The 19,455-nt window shown below is 40.3% G+C and overlaps 2 protein-coding genes and 1 non-coding gene across 4 annotated transcripts in view; 1 reads left to right on the top strand and 2 right to left on the bottom strand.

Moving 5' to 3' along the window:
* Nucleotides 1–967: 967 nt before the first annotated feature.
* On the bottom strand, nt 968–10,421 carry LOC148348334 (glycine--tRNA ligase-like). The gene is made up of 17 exons (XM_088322399.1): nt 10,105–10,421; nt 9,169–9,270; nt 9,002–9,104; nt 8,796–8,937; nt 8,446–8,534; nt 7,459–7,535; nt 7,243–7,388; nt 7,017–7,166; nt 6,791–6,953; nt 5,658–5,822; nt 5,032–5,140; nt 4,815–4,959; nt 4,663–4,748; nt 4,492–4,601; nt 4,251–4,344; nt 3,270–3,460; nt 968–1,385 (listed from the first exon to the last, which is right to left on the bottom strand). Exons 1-17 carry the CDS (start codon nt 10,366–10,368, stop codon nt 1,260–1,262), a joined length of 2,262 nt encoding a protein of 753 aa, XP_088178525.1. The 5' UTR covers nt 10,369–10,421; the 3' UTR covers nt 968–1,259.
* Nucleotides 8,609–8,744, bottom strand: LOC148348335 (small nucleolar RNA SNORA84). Its single transcript, XR_015847770.1, has one exon. It is a non-coding gene; the product is annotated as a small nucleolar RNA SNORA84 (small nucleolar RNA).
* An 8,578-nt stretch (nt 10,422–18,999) lies between the features above and the next one.
* The window catches only part of ctdspla (CTD (carboxy-terminal domain, RNA polymerase II, polypeptide A) small phosphatase-like a), a 43,345-nt gene continuing 42,889 nt past the window's right edge, over nt 19,000–19,455 (top strand). For both annotated transcript variants that reach the window (XM_088322467.1, XM_088322468.1), the window contains exon 1: nt 19,000–19,351. In XM_088322467.1, the coding sequence (XP_088178593.1) occupies nt 19,276–19,351 (76 nt within the window). In that variant the 5' untranslated portion in view covers nt 19,000–19,275. The remainder of the gene's footprint in view (nt 19,352–19,455) is intronic.

Below are 19,455 nucleotides of genomic sequence, written 5' to 3' on the forward strand. Positions count from 1 at the left end.
TCAGTTTGGGGGGAAAAAAAAAATCACCATTATATAGCAGGAGTGGCTTCCATAAAATCTTCGTTCATACATCCAGGAAGTCCCCTTTCCTAGTCTTGCTTCTTGTATCCAGCAATTGAAGTGTGTAGGCTGCGTACGGTGAGTATAGGTGTAGCGAAGCAGGGTGGTCGGAGTAACAAAGATATGGATAAAGAGAGAAGGTTAATGCTTTGAGTGTTTTTCTTTCTAAAAACGAAGTCATCATCGGGGCAGAGGGATGATTTGACAATATGTATTTGTTATTGCAACATTCATTGCAGCCTGGTCATCCCAGGAGGATTACCTCATGTGCGGTCTCTTCTCAAGGTTTCTTCATTTTCCTCATGTTGAGGTTTTTGAGTTTTTCCTTGCCCTCATGTAGGTCTTAGATCAGGGGATGGTGTAATAATAGTGTTGTGGTTTCCAAAAACTCTTTGGTCTGTGCAGCCCTTTGAGACTCTTTTTGATTAAGGGCTTTACAAATAAATATTACTTGATGGTTCGTGCGTTGCCACGGTAACCGGAAAAGTGTGATGTCGGTGGGAACATCTGGCGCTGAAAAGTTCATGCATCGTCTATGCATATGTTCGGTGTTCTTGCAAGTCTATTAATAAGCTAATATTTTTAAACGTGTTAGCTTTAAAATACATATTAAGCATGTAATGCTACAGATGGACTCATAATAAAATAAACTACGCAATTTTAAAGATCTAAAAAAATAAAATATTTTTTAAAAATATGAAAATGAACAAAGCTGATGTATAAATGTAAAAAAAAGATCACATTTTGCTTAAATAAATTTACACTCAAATGTATAAAAGAAAGGTTGTAAAAACTGATTTCAAAACGTCACCTGTCAATCATTGCTGGAGCAGCACAACCAGTTTAAGGTTGTGGTTTTGAATTTTGAATTCTACTTAAAAACACGCAAATAAGACCAATTGGCAAGTTATATGCACAAGTCCAGTAAGTGCTGGCTGTTTTTATTGAGCGCATAAAATATCTCAACCTGGTCGGCCTGCAAAAACGTAACAGCGTGGGGCACCTTCCCGCCCAGGAAGCAACCTGCTGCCAGTTTCTCCCTTTTTAAAACACAGAGGACGTAATGGATATTCATGTTTGAAATGCAGTTCCCCTTTGTGGACGTGATCAATACAAGCTTCATTGTGATCTTGCGGTGATGCCGAAGCGACAAGTCTTTATTATTTTCTATTTCCAGGCTTAAAAGAGTGAGGAGGTCTTCATTCCTCCACTGTCTCCCGCTTGCTGGTCTCCTGTCCTTCAAAGATGGGATACTTGGTCTCTACTTGCGCCCAGGTAAGGGTGCCGTTTGCCAAATCACGAATGATCACCGGTAGCTCGCTCACCTGAGAACGAAGATGTAATTGTATTGAATACATTCAGTGCTATTCACGGCTTTATACGTCGAAAATCAATTTGTGCTTAAAGGGATCTTTATCTCTTGCAAGTGTGTTAAACATACAGCCCCTAAGCCGGACCAGGCCCACCAACATTACATATATATAGAAATACATATAAATAATGTTATAACATGTTCGAAAAGGGGTAGTCAGGAAGACATGTATTCAAGGCCAACTTAAGAATACAAAAAAAATGACAAATTCATAAGTGCACCTTATTGGCCTTGGAAATACAGTAATTGGCTGATTAACATGTATTTTTTTATTTCCAGCCCGAAACAATGCCGAGAGAATCACAACAAAAGAATGAAGCCGCATCACGTCAAACAATAACCTGCACTTATAAATATGTCCACTGGATGTCGACAAGGCCAGGCGTCACAACCTAATTTACTGACAACCATTTAGAGAAAATTTGAGGAAACACCCATCCCGATTTTACTTAACTTAAAACAGAAGTCTCAGACACGCTGTTAAAGGCAATAAGATTGCACTCAAGTGTGGTGGGTGGATGTCTCAATAACCGCATCCTTTGCCACTAAACTTTGCTTTTTATCGCCAGTGATTGGAAATTATACTTTGGATTAAAGAATACGAAATTTTAAAAAAAGCACATAGGTGTTTTGCAGATGTTTAAAGAAGATTAAGCTCCTTTTATTAATAGATATGAAATCTAACAGTGAAGTTCCCAAAGTCAGGTAAACATATTCATTATCAAAAAGCAGAAAAAGCATTTGAAATCATTAAAACAATCATTTAAATTTGTGTACTATTTTGGTTACTTTCCAGTTTGCATGAGTTCCCATTTAGTTAAAATGTAGCTGTAAGATATATAATTGGATTTTACTAGAACAGCTTTTAACACTACATGAGATTAAATCTAGGAGGTGGGGGGAAAAAACACATTGAATGAATGAATGAAAACTTTATTTCGAACATTAAAATAAAACGGGACCAAAACAATGACTCAACAAAATAATGTTATAACATGTTCGAAAAGGGGTAGTCAGAAGCACACGCTTATTTTCCCTACCCCTTCATCTTCCCTATTAATTACATTCTATAGATAGCTCCTCATTTGTGTCTAAATACAACACAATCTCAAGGATACACACATTACATAGGTCAGATTAATTAATTAATTTGAGGAAAGAAAAACCTATAACGTTTTATATTCAAATCTTACACTCCTAAATCATGATCACAATTGTGAGCCTCCTAAAATCCCCAACCCTAAAACTATTACATACGTTTTATGCCATTAGTACACTAGTTCACCACCCATGAGTGTTTTTCCTTCTACTATGTGCCCCCTAGCCAAAATAAGTTTGACACCTCTGATCTTATAGCCTTAAGTGGCAGAGAACGAAGAAACATTTGACTAGTGCCTACATTTTTTGGTGACTATTTTCACCTTAAAATACCTATCACGTAATAAAAGCTACAGATGAAGTTATAATTAGACATTCAACCACATTTTAAAATTGAATTATTTGGAATATATAAAGACAAACTTGCTTAAGGGATTAACATGTATTTTTTTATTTCAATTTGTTGAAGACGACAGAAAATTTTTTACTTAATCTTTTTAGTTCAAAAAAATTAAAATCTTATTACTGTGTTCACTTTTTTTTAAGAAAAATTGGATTGAAGACATTTTATTGCCCATTAGGGCCTTATTTTTGGAATGTTTTCAATGCATTTTAAGAAAAAGTATCCACGGGAACCCTGGTAAATTTAAACTCGTGAAATGAAATGAAAAGAAAAAGCTACTTAAAGGGTCTAATTTACAAGATTGCGAACATAGCGCCGCTTGTGAGCGTTCCTCACCTCAGCTCGGATCTGCCTCATAGAGTCACGGTCCCTCAGGGTGGCCGTGTGTGGCGTCTTGTTAACCGTGTCGAAGTCGATTGTGATGCCGAACGCTACTCCGATCTCGTCCGTCCGGGCGTAGCGCCTCCCGATGGAGCCCGCAGAGTCATCCACTTTGTGGGAAACGCCGTTTCTGGTCATGGCTTCGGCTGAAATGAGGGGAGAGGCATGCATCGTTGACGAGGGGTCCCACATCTCGAGGCAATCAATGTTCTTAAAAATGTATAACAAATAAAAGAAAATTTAATTCTTTAACAAAATCATATTTATATAACTGATTCATGGACCTTAAGGCGCCCATAAAACCCCCACATTTCCCAAAAGTTCAAAGGTGTGCATCATAATCCAAAAGCACAGAAGGTAACGATTCAATTTTAAAATTATAATTGTAAAAATGGAAAAACTTGGCGGGACTGGGGTGAAAATTTGTTCTACACACATGTGCTAAACTCTTTCCTCATTTACCTATTTCACAAAGCTCATTGGAAGACATGTGTTCAAGGCCAACTTAAGAATACAAAAAAAATGACAAATTCATAAGTGCACCTTATTGGCCTTGGAAATACAGTAATTGGCTGATTAATTTTGAAGAGTACATATTAAAGAAGCCATTTTTAAACCATTAGTAGTTAAGTAATCAACACAACTAAATTGGAAGCAAAACATTTTACCGTTGAACAATTTATTGAAGTTTCCTGCGTTCTTATGTTCACAGAAGAATAAAAATGGTAAAAGATAGTCAAAATGTGTCTTCGTTGCCTAGAGAATATCTCCTTATTTAATTACATGCTCATGATTATTTATGACCTTAGGATAAGACGCACATGTGTTAAAAATTGTGTTAATATTTACCTACCAATGCAAGAAGTTGAAACTATTAAAATAACGATTTACAACCAGGAAAGTTATTTTAAATATTTTTAGGATTTTCTTACTTACAGAGCTCTTTAACAAAGGGTACAAACTCCTGATTTTGACTGAGAGGCAGAACAGAGCACTTGTATGGGGCCACAGTCGCTGGGAAACTGAAGAACTGAGTGGGGAGAAGAAGGGTAAGATTTAAATAGCCATAAAATATGGAACAATGAATACATTTTAAAAATAGGAGGGAAATAAGCTATGTAGCTTTGAAGTATAAAGCTTATTCTATTGTCCATTGCAGGACACAAGTCATCCTTACCGTCCTTTGCTCATCGCCGTCTCTGATACGGAACGTGTGCTCAAAGATTGTGTACATGATCCTCCCGATTCCGAACGACGGCTCAATGACGTTGGGAACCACTTCCTCCACTTCAGAAAAACAAACACTTTCAGTACGTCCCTTCCTTTATCATATAAAATTAGCCCTCACCGTGCAAAGTCTTCTGGAAGCGTTTGACAGCAACCATGTCTTTGGTCAGTTTGAAGGTCTTCCCCTCCGCCTCGATGGTGAACTCCCTGAGGGTGACGGGGGCAGTTCAGATACCAAAAACTTCTCTTTTTTTGGCGGTGGGGGCAACTTACCCAGCTTCGTTAAGGAGCCGCTCCTTTTCGGCGATAACGCTTTCGTCGCACGTTGCCAAGTACTCCATGGCCACCTTGGCATCCTTCTTGTAAGCCTTTCCGATGATTCCTTTGTTGGGCTCAAACTGGACCACGTTGACAACTTTGTGCAGTGGCATTAAGGAGCCTCTCCAAAGTCGAGGTGAGACGATTGTAAAAAACGTTTAGAAAAAGGATATGGGTTCTTTAAGCGGCTTCTCGGCTACCAGGGGCACCTTGGTGGCTTGGGCGTGGCATTTCAAATCAAAGCAGGAACGGTCGGCGCAGCCCACAATTTCGATCCAGCCCTGTGGGGAAAGGGCCAGAACAAAGTTGGCTATAACTTGCCAAATTAAAGGCAGCCCGCAGGAACATGGGGGGTGCACGATTAACTGAAATCTAGTCCATATTGTGATATGGTGTAGTGCAATTGTGTAATTGCAAGACGCTGTGTTTTTTCAAAGATTTGTAGTTCCATGTTAGCGTTTTTTCCCCCACCCTTTGATTAATTGAGTGTTTGGCAAACAATAATTGTCATAGCTCGGGTTTAAGAGTAAAGGTTGGCAAGCAGGGTGCTATCCTAGTACACACCCACGTGTGAGCTTCGTGTGACAGCAACCCTAAAAATGCTCCCCAAAAGAGGGTGCGATTTTCTTGAGGTTAAAGAATGTCAGTATGATTAAATATTCACAAAAAAACACAAAACTAGCATAGAGAATGCACTTTTCTTTAAAAATCGAAAATTGTATCAAAATTGCAATACTGGTCTGAAAAATCCCCTATAGATTTTCCTCCCCCCAAATCGTGCATCCCGAGGGGACGTACATAGGAAGTTTTGGTTTCGGCATCCCAGCAGTCGCAGGCGTAATGTGCCATCTCGTTATCCATGTGCTGGCGGAAGCGAAGCTTGTCTTTGGCGATTCCAACTTTCGTGAGATAGAGGTAGATTCTACCAATGAAATACCCCAGGACGGAGTTATTGATCACACCCTAATGAAAGTAGAAAGAGGACATGTTTTTTCAGTCACAATTGACATCCTGGATGTTAGCAATAGCATCACAAAATAATAAATTCAAATACAATTCTGCCACCAACTCATATTTCAGTTATCAATTAATTTGTAGATTGTTATTTAAATTAAAAGATGAAACTCCTTTTAATTTTTATTTTTGCCATTACAGCACATGCACCAACATAATTTATTCAGCAACTGGTTTGGGCTTTAAAATAAGGAAACAAAGTAAACCATTTTTTAGGCATTTTTTTAAAACAAATATGAATTTAGGTCAGATGTATTGTAAATTTTATTGGATGTGAGGATCAATTCTGAGCATCCAGACAATTTATATTAATTTTAAAAGTGTTTGGCTAATTATTAAAAATACAGTTTCGCATAATTTTGAAATATCTTGATTTAGGATGTTCGATAATCCCTTTTAAGACACTCAACTCTTCAGTCTCATTATCACACCCCTTTAAATACTGATACTCCTAAATCCCAATGTAATATTTTTCAAAATTGCATTAAATTAATTTTCCCTGGGATTTGTAGTCCCAGGTCGTAAAGTGGTCACTGGAGGGCAGCAAACACAAATATTAAATTAAACTGGTATCATACACGCCCAATCCTCATCCTTTCACTTCTAGCTGAATCCAAACTTGCGGTTTTAAAACAAAATCGCAACGTTGGAGATTTAATTTTACTTCGGCCTTCAGAAAATCATATTTCAAAGTAAACAATTAAAAAAAACAACAATAAAACATCTCTCGTCTCCTATTTTAAACAACAGACTACATTTTCTCAGCTCTTAAAAGACTATAGTAATCACTATTTTGAGGTTGAGGAGCTTTTTGCCTGATTATTCTCATTCAGAAATTGTATTATGATTTTAAAATATTACATTTTGGCAAAACACTGCACCGTGTTAAAAAAAAAAAAGAATTCAATCCATCCTACCTGCTCTACAGCATCTCCAAGCCTCATGATGTGAGCCGATTGGCCGCTGGTCTGCGCCTTAGAGGAGTACAAGAGGATGTCCAGGTTGGCCACATTAGAGAACTTGGGGTGGATTTTCTCACTTGGGTCCACAAAGTGCTCGATTTCAGCCATGGTAAACTCTCTGTTAGGTGGACGATCCAAACGTCAATGGTAAAAATATTCTGGGATGCAGGTGCTTCCTTACCTGACGCGAATGAGTCCGGAGCGAGGCGAGATTTCGTTCCTGAAGGAGTTTCCGATCTGAGCGGCGGCGAATGGGAGTTTTCCCTGGTTGAACTCCAAAAGCCGCTTGAAGTTGAGGAAGATTCCCTGAGCAGTTTCGGGTCTCAGATAGCTACAAATTAAAAACACTGTTTTTAACACTAACAATTATTTGTAGATATATAAATATATCTTTGCTCTCTTTATACCCTGGCATATTCCCTCCCGGCCCAATGGAGGTCTGGAACATGAGGTTGAACGAGATGGGAGGCGTAAGGTCATTTCCTGTGGTAGGGGACTTGACACTGTACTTGACAAAGAGGTCAGTCAGCTCTTGTTGAGTGTAGTTGTCCATCTGCAAAATAAAAACACAGGGTTGGTCATGTCATCCAAAGCAGAACCTTTTCAGAAGGTTCCGGTCGCACCTGTGTGATGACCTCCTCCATCTCAGCCTTCTTCTCTGCGCTACATTTCTTGTCGGACATCATTTTCTGGAGATGCGCTACGGAATGATACATGAAGAAGGCGGTCAAGGCGATTAAATTAGAACAATGAAACAAATAAAGGTCTGCGTCTATTTCAACACTAGTAGTAACGCCAGTTTATGGTAGAGGTCAACAATGCCAAAACTAGTTTTTATCCCAAAATGACAACGAAGATGCAAGTTTTCACCGCAGTACAAAAGGGCAGCGCTCGATTTCTACGCTGGAGACGACAATGCAAGCTTTTATCATAGAGGATGACAAACAATGACTCAAAGTGAATAAAGAGCCAATTTCTAACAAAGGACACCAAACATTAGCTAACCAGGCAAATGGACAGTCTGATGCCATTTTTTGTGTAAATGATGCTAGTTCCTAGAAGACATTCAGATTTTAGGCCTGAAGAACCAGACTCCATGTTTTGGCTAAAAGGGCAACGCTAGTTTTGGGCGCTTGAGAAAAAAATAAAAAAATAAAACCCACAAGGCAAATTTGGCGACAAGACAATAACTATCTATGAAATAACATGATGCTATTTATCTGATTAGAAGACGATAATTTTTTGCCTCAAAAGAAGACGCATAGATTTTAACTCATTGCTCTACTCCACTACGTGAAACAATGCAAAATTTGAGCATAAAATTCAAGTCCAGATTCACCCCAAAAAATTAACGCAATTTTTTGCTTACAAGTCAAATACAACACACACAAAAAAACTACACCGAGTTTAGATCAAAAGGAACGCTGCAATACTAGTTTTTTGCTTCAGAAGAAGACCACATCAACATTAGTTTTTGAAATAGAAAAGGACGTCATTGCGATTTTGAGCTGTAGAAGACAAAGTGTTTTTGATGCACATGAATACTGGTAAAACGGAATAAATGCTGAATGTTGACTTTAAAAGATGATGTATGAAAATAAAGAAAGCACCTTTCAGGAGATGGTCAGCCCTAAAGCACTCGCCATTCTTTACATCTTTCACCATATAATCAGCAAACTTGTCCACATGTCCCGATGTCCTGTTAGCACAAACAAAAAACGTTGAATCGGTCTCCCTGAGTTTTGGCGCATTGCTTGTGTTGTGAAGTTGACGGATTGTATCTGCAACCGGGCTATGGACGTCTGCAATAATGACAGCCTCCATGCATAAAATTGCAGAATCAATATACGCCTGTAAAAAAATAACCTAAAGTTTGGCGCTTTGAAACCAAATTTAGGAACCACCAGGCGAGGAAAAAAAAAAAATCACAATCGGGAATTGCTTGGATGCTTTGGCTCACTTCAGGATGGGCTCGGGTGTTAGCATGGTGCAGTCAATCTCCAGGATCTGCTCCTCCTGGATAAAGTGCTGCCTCCAGGCCTGCAGAATGTTGTTCTTCAAGGCACAGCCCACTGGCCCAAAGTCGTATAAACCACTAACGCCTGACGGGAAATATCACAAGGTCACACACATCTGACCACCCTAAAATAATAGTAAGAATCTTACCGCCGTAGATGGCAAAGGCCTGGTCATAGAAGAAACGTCTCTTCAAAGTGTCCTCCATCTTGGTTCTGTCCACAATGTCGTCTTTGGGTTGCAACGCCAACTCCTACAGTAAAAAAAATCCTGTCACTTAATCTGGATAGAAAACAAAGAGCGTTTGATTGTCGTACCTTGGCCTCCAGGTTCCGTTTCCTTGCTTTGAGTTCTGCCACCGCTTTGGTAACGTCCACGTCGGGGGCGCCGTCCTGCTTCATTTGGCGCACCAGATCCCCCTAAAGAATTAGATAAGGAGGTAAAAATCGGTATTGCTACCTATTGTCAGTATTGTCACATATGGATTTGAGTTAACAAAGTGGAGATGAAAGTCAAGGGTCACCAATGTGGTGCTCATGGGCACCAGAACATCAGAGTATCCCTGGACAGGTTCAGAAAATAGCACACAAGTGCTGGTACATTGTGAATTCCTAGGAAATTACATTTCTCACTGGCATGCATAATAAATGACATGATCAGTGTCTTTAAACACACATTCACTGTATCCTGGCACAAGGGAGACGTTTTAGTGCGTGACTAAGCCTATTTTGCCATACTCACTAGTTAAGGCCTGGTAATAACATAATAGAAACATAGGAACAACAGGATAAGTTGTTCATTTAGAAATGCATATCAAACTGGTAGCTATTTGCACCATTGAAAAGTAATTCTTTGATTATCTGAGTTGTTTACACAAAATAAAATTGCATTGTGTAAAAGTTGCATGATATGAGGTTTTGTCAATTGAACCCAACTTTAGCATCCACCACAGATGCATTTGCACAACGCTTATACCGAGCTGAATTTAATGCATGCATCCAAAACCCCAAACTCTTATTTAATGCGCCAAAAATTCTCATTTCCCTATTCTGAAGACCACACCCTGTTTAAATCCTCAGCAGAACCCAGAGATGAAACGTGGCAAAGGGCGCAGACATGTCTGCTAGCCTGTTAGCATTAAAGCTACTTGGAAGAGCAGAAGTCTTAGACAGGGCTGAGTTTACTTTTTGAAGCTAAATTAGATGTCGCTATAGAAATATATTATCCCTGAGAAAAATTAAAAAGGCGCTTACTTGTTCCTTTACAGCCAGCCTCAAAGGGGCGAGAATTTGCTCCATGTCGCCGTTCATGGTCGCACGTCCTTCTTCCAGTTGCAGCTGCTGCCACCGGCTCGTCTTCTTGCTCCTCTTGAAAAGGCAGGCCGACGTGGAAAGAGGCCGGTTCTGGAGTCGATCGAAGCACACAGGCCGGACCTGCGACGCCGAGAGGAGGGAGGGAAGGTCGGGGGTGGTCCTCAGCAGTGCCAATGCAGCAGCCCTGCGTTGAAGAACAAGCATGGACGACCGGTAATGCGAGAAGACTTGAATGATGAAATCGCTTCGGGAGGAAGTAAATATCGTTCGCGTACGCCACTCGCACATTCGTTTCGGTAAAAGGGAGAAAATCGTCTGCAGAATTGTTACAAAATATTATATGTGACAATTTAATTAATAAAAAATACAAGAATTTTCTCTTTTGTGTTTCGTATCGTTTTGCAAAGTATTGTATGTTTTGTTTGGAGGAAGAAAATTTAGGATTATATGCGTTTTCAAATATTTTCCACTAGATGTCGCTATCATTACGTGTAAAGGTACGGTCTTCTGTTTACCGCGTTACCGGAGTCGAAGCTGCACGTATATCGAAACAAACTGTTGCGTCTCAGAACGTCATATTTACGGAGTGTCCATCTATTATCTACACCGCTTATCCTCAGTAGGGTCGCGAGGACGATGGAGCCCATCCCTTCTATTCTAAGGGAGTGAACTGGTTGCCAGCCAGTCGCAAGGGACATAAAGACGGAAAAATCACTTGCTCATTCACACCTAGGGACAATTTGCACTGGCCAGTTAACCTGACATGCATATTTTTGGAATGTGGGAGGAAACTGGAGTGCCCTGAGGAAACCCACGCAAACTCGGGGAGAACATGCAAACTCCCACAGGAAGGTTTGATCCCATGACACTGTGCCACGGACCCACTAAACACTCAGCTGCTGTGCCGCCAGTTACGGAGCGTTTTCAACGTTAAAGGAAAATTGTGTAACATCTAGTATCTCTTAGGGGTGAAAAACTTCACCCATTGAAAAAAAACGAAATTGAAATGAATATTTTGCAATAAATACATAAACTATCCCATGCGCGGAACTAGCCTGTTTTAAATTCAACCCAAGTACCCCCCAAAATTATAGAATTGTTAAACTACTTTCCTTAATAAGGAAAGGATAGGCTTGAGTAAGATAAAAAACGTTAGATTTAAGAAAAAAAGGAAAATAAAGTTAAGTCCGTTAGGTTCCCAGCACCGCTCCCTCTCCTGCCCCATCTTAAACTTTTGTAATACTACTGTAATACTAGAAAATACTGTGCTACAGATCTAAAACAAAAGAACTACTGAACTTCAACAAAAATCTGACTGCGGAAACACAAAATAAAATAAAACTACAGTAATACTTCAAAACTGAATATCAAATGAAGTGCTTAAAACAGGGACCCAATATATGATTTTTGTCATGCCACTTCCATATTCGGATCACAATCCCAGAGCAAGAGCGACATGCTTCCCGCGTCTAGCGAGCACCAGATCGTGGGCGCAGCCTTTCCTCTCTCCATCTCAATAAACTTGTGAGAAACGTTACGCGATTGGGTCTACCATTTGTTCTGGACGTGACAATTTTGCTTTAATTGTGATTGTTTCAAACCCAATTTGGTGAGACTGATCGAAATATAACATGTAACTGTCTGCAAGATATTTATTCATAAACGAAAACATTGGATGGGTCTCCAGGTGGGCCCCTTGGCCAAATTTTCGAACCCAATGTGGCCCCTGACTCCAAATAGTTACCCACCCCTGGAGTAGAGCATCGAATGAGTTATCATCGTAGGTATTCAAAAGATCAAATAATAGGGAGCCCCCAAATCAAATTCTGCTTAGGGCCCCAGGAAGGCTCGGGCCGGCCCTGGTTAAGAATATGTTGATCAGTGGTTATGTTGAACAACAATTTCACCACCCAATACCATGACTTGGTTGTCATCAGCTATAAGTCTTCAGTTTAAGCTGCATTGAATCAAATTCAACAATGATCAACCAATTGTTGAGTATGTGTAAGCTATGCGTGTGGTCATCACCAGCACCACCACTATTGCACAGACTCACAGATAAGCATAACATAAACCACATTAGTCCAACTCACGGCCCGCAGGCCACATCCGGCCCGGCGTACATCTACTATAATGGCCCGAGTCTATGAAACCCTGATAACTTTCAAATTATACTCGGATACTAAAAACCATAATGGCCGAGAAAATTATGTTAAATGACATTGCCGGTAAACCCGTGTGTCTTATATGTGGAGATTTTGAGGCCGTAATTAAGGAATTTAATATAAAACCAAACGGCACTACAAGACAAAACTTCAGAGTAAGCTGAAAAACCTTGATTCCAGAGAAAAGATACAGAAAGTTGAAGAGTTAAAGAACAATATGAAGATGTTTTTCACTAAAGCAAATTCCCAAAGAGAAAAGCACAATTTTTTTTTATATTTTCCGTTTTTTCATATTTTGGAGAGCAGTAATTTAATGTTTAACTTTGTTTATTCTGGAATAATATTCCTGACTGTTTTAAATTAATATTTGTTATTATTATTTTTAAAGGAAAGTGTATTCAATAAAGATGTATCTTGTTCGGCCCGCGACCAAAGGTGTGGTTTGACTTCTGGCCCTCTGTAAAATTGAGTTTGAAGTTAAAAGCATCCCATCCGGAATAAAATTCGAGATGTATTCTGATAATTTATATTTTTTTCCTCATCAATTGACCACATTATCATCACATTTTGATGGATTATCTATAAACAATTCACTACTTAAAAATAAAGTTGTGAATTGATGCTGATGACTATTATTCATGTCATTTTGGATCCCTTAACCACTAGGGGTCGTAGGGGCACCATTTCCTGAGGTGTGTCTTGGACAAGTGCAGCATGATGGCGCCCATCCCTCTCCAGGCCAACAAACGTTTCCACCGGGTCTCGAACCGGGGACCAGTTATTCAGATTTGCCTAACAATTCAAATAAGCAGCTGTAGCTGCAAAAGGTCTTTCAGTTCATTGCGCCTACTCCATACTTGGCATACTGGTCAAAACAGACTCCATCACCTGCTTGTGATGGCAAATGAAAGAGACGTTTGCAACCCTCAACACTTCATCCGTATAGTGTAAAGTGGAATTATATTGTCAGCACGGCGGCTGGGTGGGTAGCGCGTAGCCCCACGGTGCAGAGGTTCAGGGTTCAAGTCGTGTTACCGCAAACTCCCCATGTGGAGTTTGCATGTTCTCCCCGTGCCTGCGTGGGTTTCCTCCAGGCACTCCAGTTTCCTCCCACAATCCAAATACATGCATGTCAGGTTGATTGGACGGTCCAAATTGTCCCTAGGTGTGAATGAGCGAATGAGTTGTCTGTCCCTGTGTGCCCTGCGATTGGCTGGCAACCAGTTCAGGGTGTCCCATGCCCACTGCCCGAAGATAGCTGAGATGGGCTCCAGCAACCCGCGACCCTACTGAGGATAAGCGGTGCAGATAATGGATGGATGGACATAATTATATTGTGTTAAATAGAATGCAACATTGTTTAATAAGTTACATGCTTACGTAATATTGGAATATAATATTGTGAATGTGCTTAATTGCTGTTGAGATTGTCATGATTGTTTTCTGTTTTTAGTGTCAATAAATTTGTTCAAACCAAAAAAATGCTTCTTCTGTATGTGTATGTGTTCTCTATTAGAATTGAATGAGTAAAAACTGGGCATGGCGTAGTAATGTTTTTTCTGCTAACCACAAAGTGTAAAGTAATGTTCACAAATAGAAAGTGACTCTCCTGAACAGTGTTGAATGATCCTAAATCACATTAAGTGAAATGGAAAAATAAATTTAACCAGCCAGAAACTGGGTGCTCAGCACTCCAAAAGCCCTGAACCTAAAATTGACCCTCAATTGTTGCATAAAAATACTTTTTTTAGTTAAAATAAAAAACACTCTTAGGTCAAGCACTTTGCACTTATTATACATGTGGCTCACCTGAAGGGAGCTGTCATGATATTCCACCATCTTGCTGCTATGGGTACGCCAACAACAAAAAAACCTTGTAAAACGCTCGGCAAGAATTTGTGTGGTTTGGTCTTTGAGTCTACGTAGTTTTTTTTCTTCTTTATGCTTTGTAGCACTTGTTTTTTAGTTACACACAATACACAGTCATCTAGTGGTCAAATTTTTGTGTCTTTAGTGTCTTTTTAAAGATAAAGACATGTTTTGCTTAGACTCCACCTGCCTCCATTGTATTTTTAAAAGCAGTTATACATTGGAAACCAATTTATATGAGCATTGTAAATAAATTAGTGTTTAAAAATAATACATATATAACGTATTATGATCAATTTACCAATCAAAAATAGAGTCCAATATGTACCTGTGTCCTTGCGCTATTGACATGATTACTCATTGCCCTCGCCTATGCCCGCTTGTTGGGCGGCAACTGCTGCTTGTTGCCTGATTGATTCCCCTCCTATTTAAACTTAGTACTCCATTCACTCCTTGTCAGTCGGTCAGCGAACCTCTGCATTCGCAAGTCAAGCACTATTTGACTCTGGCTCCCGTCTGTCCCGTCCTCACCTGTATCCTGATCGTCTGTCCCCGACTTCCCGATTGTCCCCGGCTACTTGACCTGTTTTGGCACATCGATCACGCTCCGATCGCCCGTCACAGCAACTCCACTCGTTTCTGCATTCCGACCACGCTCCGATCCCGTGAACTCCTCCTGCCCAACGAGCACCGGACCACTGTCATTTGTTTCCCTCACCTGACTTCCTCGATTCTACAATAAAGCTTTGTGTGAAACGTTACGTGTTTGGGTCTACCATCTGTTCTGGTTCTTACAGCTATTGTTTGATGTACATACAATTTAGGTCAGTCTATTTCCTATCTATCTTCAAATGATTTTCAATTCTATTTTCATCTTTCAATTCCTTAATACATGTTTTTTCCTGGAGTGCCATTACTTATCTCATTGTATTTCATTTCATAAACAATTTACACTGTGTTATGTATGATCAATGACAATAAACACTATCCTGTTGTATTTTCTATTCAACCTTTTATGTGAGCAAAAGCCCGCTGGAAAGGATTTGTACTAATCTACATCATACATAAAATATTCAAGGCGTCTGCGAGCACACCACGTGCTTGAAGATAACAAGCCTAATCATCTGTGTCCTATCAAAGAAAATATCACAACGGAATTTACTTTAATAATTAATCAAGGAAAGTCCGCTCACCCAGCTTAGGAAAAAGAGCGATTTAAAATTAACATCCCTGTGCAAAAAAAGACTCACATTTTTAAAATTATGACATAATATTTTTCTGTATTTATTCATATTTAGTATTTGTATAATTTCTGATTCCTTAGTGTTAAATGGCTAATACACAAGTACAGTACCAATACCAATTAGTATCACCACTGATACGAACACATAATATTGGTATTACCTTTCCCTGTCCTTTTGTTATTAGCCTGCAGATTACTTCTAGATGGATAATTGTTCTTGAGACAATTTTCATGTCGTATTTATTAAACTTGACCCTCTGGCTCCGTTTCACACGTTAGCGGCTATACGGTAGTAACGGCTTCCTCCATTAAACGCTAAGGTGGGGTCAGTTCATGGCCGGTTGGACCTGAGCCCCATTAAAGTGACGGACAGGTAAGGTGAACTTGGAAGTTGTGCCTGCTGGCAGTGGACCAGGAGAGCACTTTGGACTCTATGATCTCCCAAAACGAGGCAATATGAATAATGTTTGTTGATGAGGATGGCAGCCGGCAGGGGAGGAGGCTGAAATTTTAAGATGAGCTGTCATAAAGAAGACAAGGTCTGTTTGAAATGTTGCAAGTGAAGTAGCTTTAGTAGTTTTATTGGAGCTTATATGTGTTCCAATACAATAGTTACAACTCTCCATAGCTATGTCCACTGTAGTCGGGTCATGGCCTGTTTTTGGGTCGTGGCAAAGTTGGCACCCAGTCCCTTGGTGTTGTCGGCCCAGTTCTTTTTTAGTTCACCTCTGCTACTGCCCCCGGACTGTGCCCTAGAGAACAATATTTCTCAGTTCTGATGATGTTGTGAAGTGACCATACCACTGCCCTTTTCCTCTGCGCACAGTTGACAACAGTTCTTGGTAGGGTCCAGTGTGCCCTCTCATGATGTTGCCTACTGTTTTGTTTGTCAAATGGGCTACGTAGCTGATGCTTGGAGATTGCCTATAGCATCGCATTTCCATGGCCTGGATTTTCTTTTCCAGTTTTGCTTTGAGAGTCCATTTCTCGCAAGCGTAGAGGAAGATGGAAGTAACCAGAGTTTACATATCACTGCTATTTTCCTGTCCCTCCAGATGGGTTTGAGTCTGGCAAGTGCAGCTGTGGTCTGAGGTATCTTAGCCATGTTTTCAGGTTTGGCCCCCTATATTACACATCCGAGATTTTCACATTTGGTGGCAGGTTCATGTGCCCAGTGGTTGATGGTGATGTTTGTGGTGATACCTTGAGGGTTGTTGGTAATTGCAATTTTTCCTGTCCTGATTTCCATCTTATACTGGGTTTCTTCCAGCGATTACCCAGATATTTATGTTCCTGTTCTTCTCCTGCCAGTCCGGCAATATCATCAGCGAAATGGAAGTTGGTGACGTTTCGTCCCCCTATGCCAGATTTTGGCACTCCAGTCCTTCAGGACTGTATGTCCTGGATGATTTTAAAAGTTTCTCTGCTCCAATACGGGTGATTCCAATCTGCCAGCTTGCTCAGGAGCTGATCATTTTTTATCACCCGAGCAGAAGAAAAGAAACCTGCAAAATTATGCGGGACATACATCTCTCGAGGGCCGGAGTGCCCATCTCTGCCCAGTGTTAAAGTACCTTCATGTTGGTCCATAGCTCCAGTCACAATCATCTCCCGGGAGATGTTGAATGAAGTTGTAGAGTAGTGATGTGCTCCTCGGCTCCAATCCTAGAAGCCTGTGCTGAGTATTTTAAATGAGTGGTTCATGAACCGTGAGTCACCTTTTCTATGTGAAATCCTTTTTTTCATTAGCAGGTGAAATTCACTGTCCAATAACTTTGCAAAAAGTATTGTTTTTTTAGATAAAAATAAATAAGCTCTGTGTTTTACCTGCTTATTTCACTTTTTCACTTGTTGCATAAGCAAAAAGTAAAATAGAACAACTCATGGTACACTCTTACTATATCACTCTCTTAGCATATTTTACACCCCACAGTTTAATTGCATGCACCAAGCATGTTATATATTTTTCTGTCCACATGATAGCGTAGTTGAGGAAATGAAACATCTTGAAGCCCTTTCGCGTGTGGACTATGTGGTGTATTTCCCTGCAGGGCTTTACTGTTTTATGGGGCTTCATTTTGCTATCACTATTGGAGAGAAAATGCAGCCTTGTCTCAAACTGACTGTGCTCTGAAATCAGTGCTAGTGATGGCAAAATAAATGGTAAATGGTCTGCTTTTATATAGCGCTTTTCAAGTCACTGAAGACCTCCCAAAGTGCTTTACAATGTGCTTCACACTTCCCCATTTACACACACACTCACACACCAATAGCGGCAACGCCAACCTGCTTATGAGGGGCATTAGGGGTTCAGTGTCACCTAATAAAGCCCCATAAAGCAGTGAAGTCCTGCATGGAAATGTTTCACCAAAACGAAGGGGCTTCAAAATGATTTATTTCTTTGACCAGGCCGTCAGGTGGACGGAAACATACATAACATGCTTGGCGCATGCAATAAAATTGTGTGGTGTAAATTATGCTCTGAATACAATATATCTATAACTGGGCTGCTTATCTTCACTAGGGTCATAGAGGGAGCTGGAGCCCATCACAGCCGTCTTCGGGGAATGGGCAAGAGACACCCTCAATTGGTTGCCAGCCAGTCGAGGGGCATACTGAGACGGACAACTCACCTGCTCATTCACACCAATTTGGACCCACCAATTAACATCATCAGCATGTTTTTGTAATGGACCACGTGGAGGAAACTTACACAGGCACCAGGAGAGCATACTGGGACACCGCGGTGGCTGGAATTGAACCCTGGACCTCAGCAACATGGGGCATGGACAAAAAAAAATAAATTAAAAAAAAAAAATAAAAATAAAATATATATATATATATATATATATATATATATATATATATATATATATATATATATATATATATATATATATATATATATATATATATATATATATATATATGCACTGCCCGATGATTGCTGGGATGGGCTCCAGCACCCCCGCGACCCTACTGAGGATAGGCGGTGCGGCTAATGAGATGAGATGAGATATATATATATATATATATATATATATATATATATATATATATATAAATATAATCTCATATATATATATATATATAATCTCATCTCATCTCATTAGCCGCACCGCTTATCCTCAGTTGGGTCGCGGGGGGGCTGGAGCCCATCCCAGCAATCATCGGGCAGTGGGCAGGGGACACCCTGAACTGGTTGCCAGCCAATAGCAGGGCACACGGGGACAGACAACTCACTCGCTCATTCACACATAGGGACAATTTGGACCGGCCAATTCACGTGAAATTGATGTATATATATATATATATATATATATATATATATATATATATATATATATATATATATATATATATATATATATATATATATATATATAAATGTACGTATAAGAGGGGCTTGTGATACCCACTGGAAATTATGTTGTTGTTGCATGAACCGAAATGGCCCGCAGCCCACAGGTTTCCCACAGTTGTCATACTGGGTGGGTGTTTCCTAGGAGGCGTGCCTTTACTCAGTGGCGGGACTCCGTTTGCCGCCACTCGGCTGTGGACGTGGTAACAAATCACACAGTCCGTGGTCAGACCACGGGAGTCGCAGGCTCGGGACGGACCCTTTCTTGTTTCATTTTCTTCCTACCCCCATGTAATTCCCCCACCCCACTCAAGTGTTGCCATGCCACCCACACACATGAACGTGTCATGATGCGGCGGCCCAAGCACAAAGCCTCCTGGGAATTGTAGTCGACTCGCTGACACAGTCATGTTCGCCGAGGAATAACAACGGTGTCGCCCCCCCCAGAAGGCGCGCCACATCTCGCTTTTTCCATGGACAACACGTCCATCATAACACAGGTTGCAAACCCCAAAGAGGAGGAAAGCATTTGCGCTAGTCAAGATAAAGGTAAGACGGTGATTTATTAAATTTTATTTTTATGACACTCCATGTTTCCCTCCCCCTCGCCGTGTGTAAAATATTGCACGGTGCAGAGGACGCAGAGTGCTGCA

The sequence above is a fragment of the Urocampus carinirostris genome, chromosome 18 (assembly GCF_059441175.1).
Source record: "Urocampus carinirostris isolate Australia breed hairy pipefish chromosome 18, RoL_Ucar_1.0, whole genome shotgun sequence".
Classification (NCBI taxonomy): domain Eukaryota; kingdom Metazoa; phylum Chordata; class Actinopteri; order Syngnathiformes; family Syngnathidae; genus Urocampus; species Urocampus carinirostris.

Excerpts from the sequence above, each read along its gene's own strand:
- LOC148348334 (XM_088322399.1), bottom strand. The coding sequence starts at position 10,368 with ATGCTTGTTCTTCAACGCAGGGCTGCTGCATTGGCACTGCTGAGGACC. Across the intron at positions 9,105-9,168 it reads AACGGAACCTGGAGGCCAAG|GAGTTGGCGTTGCAACCCAA; the intron begins GTACGACAATCA and ends TTTTTACTGTAG. Across the intron at positions 7,536-8,445 it reads GGCTGACCATCTCCTGAAAG|CGCATCTCCAGAAAATGATG; the intron begins GTGCTTTCTTTA and ends ATCATTCCGTAG.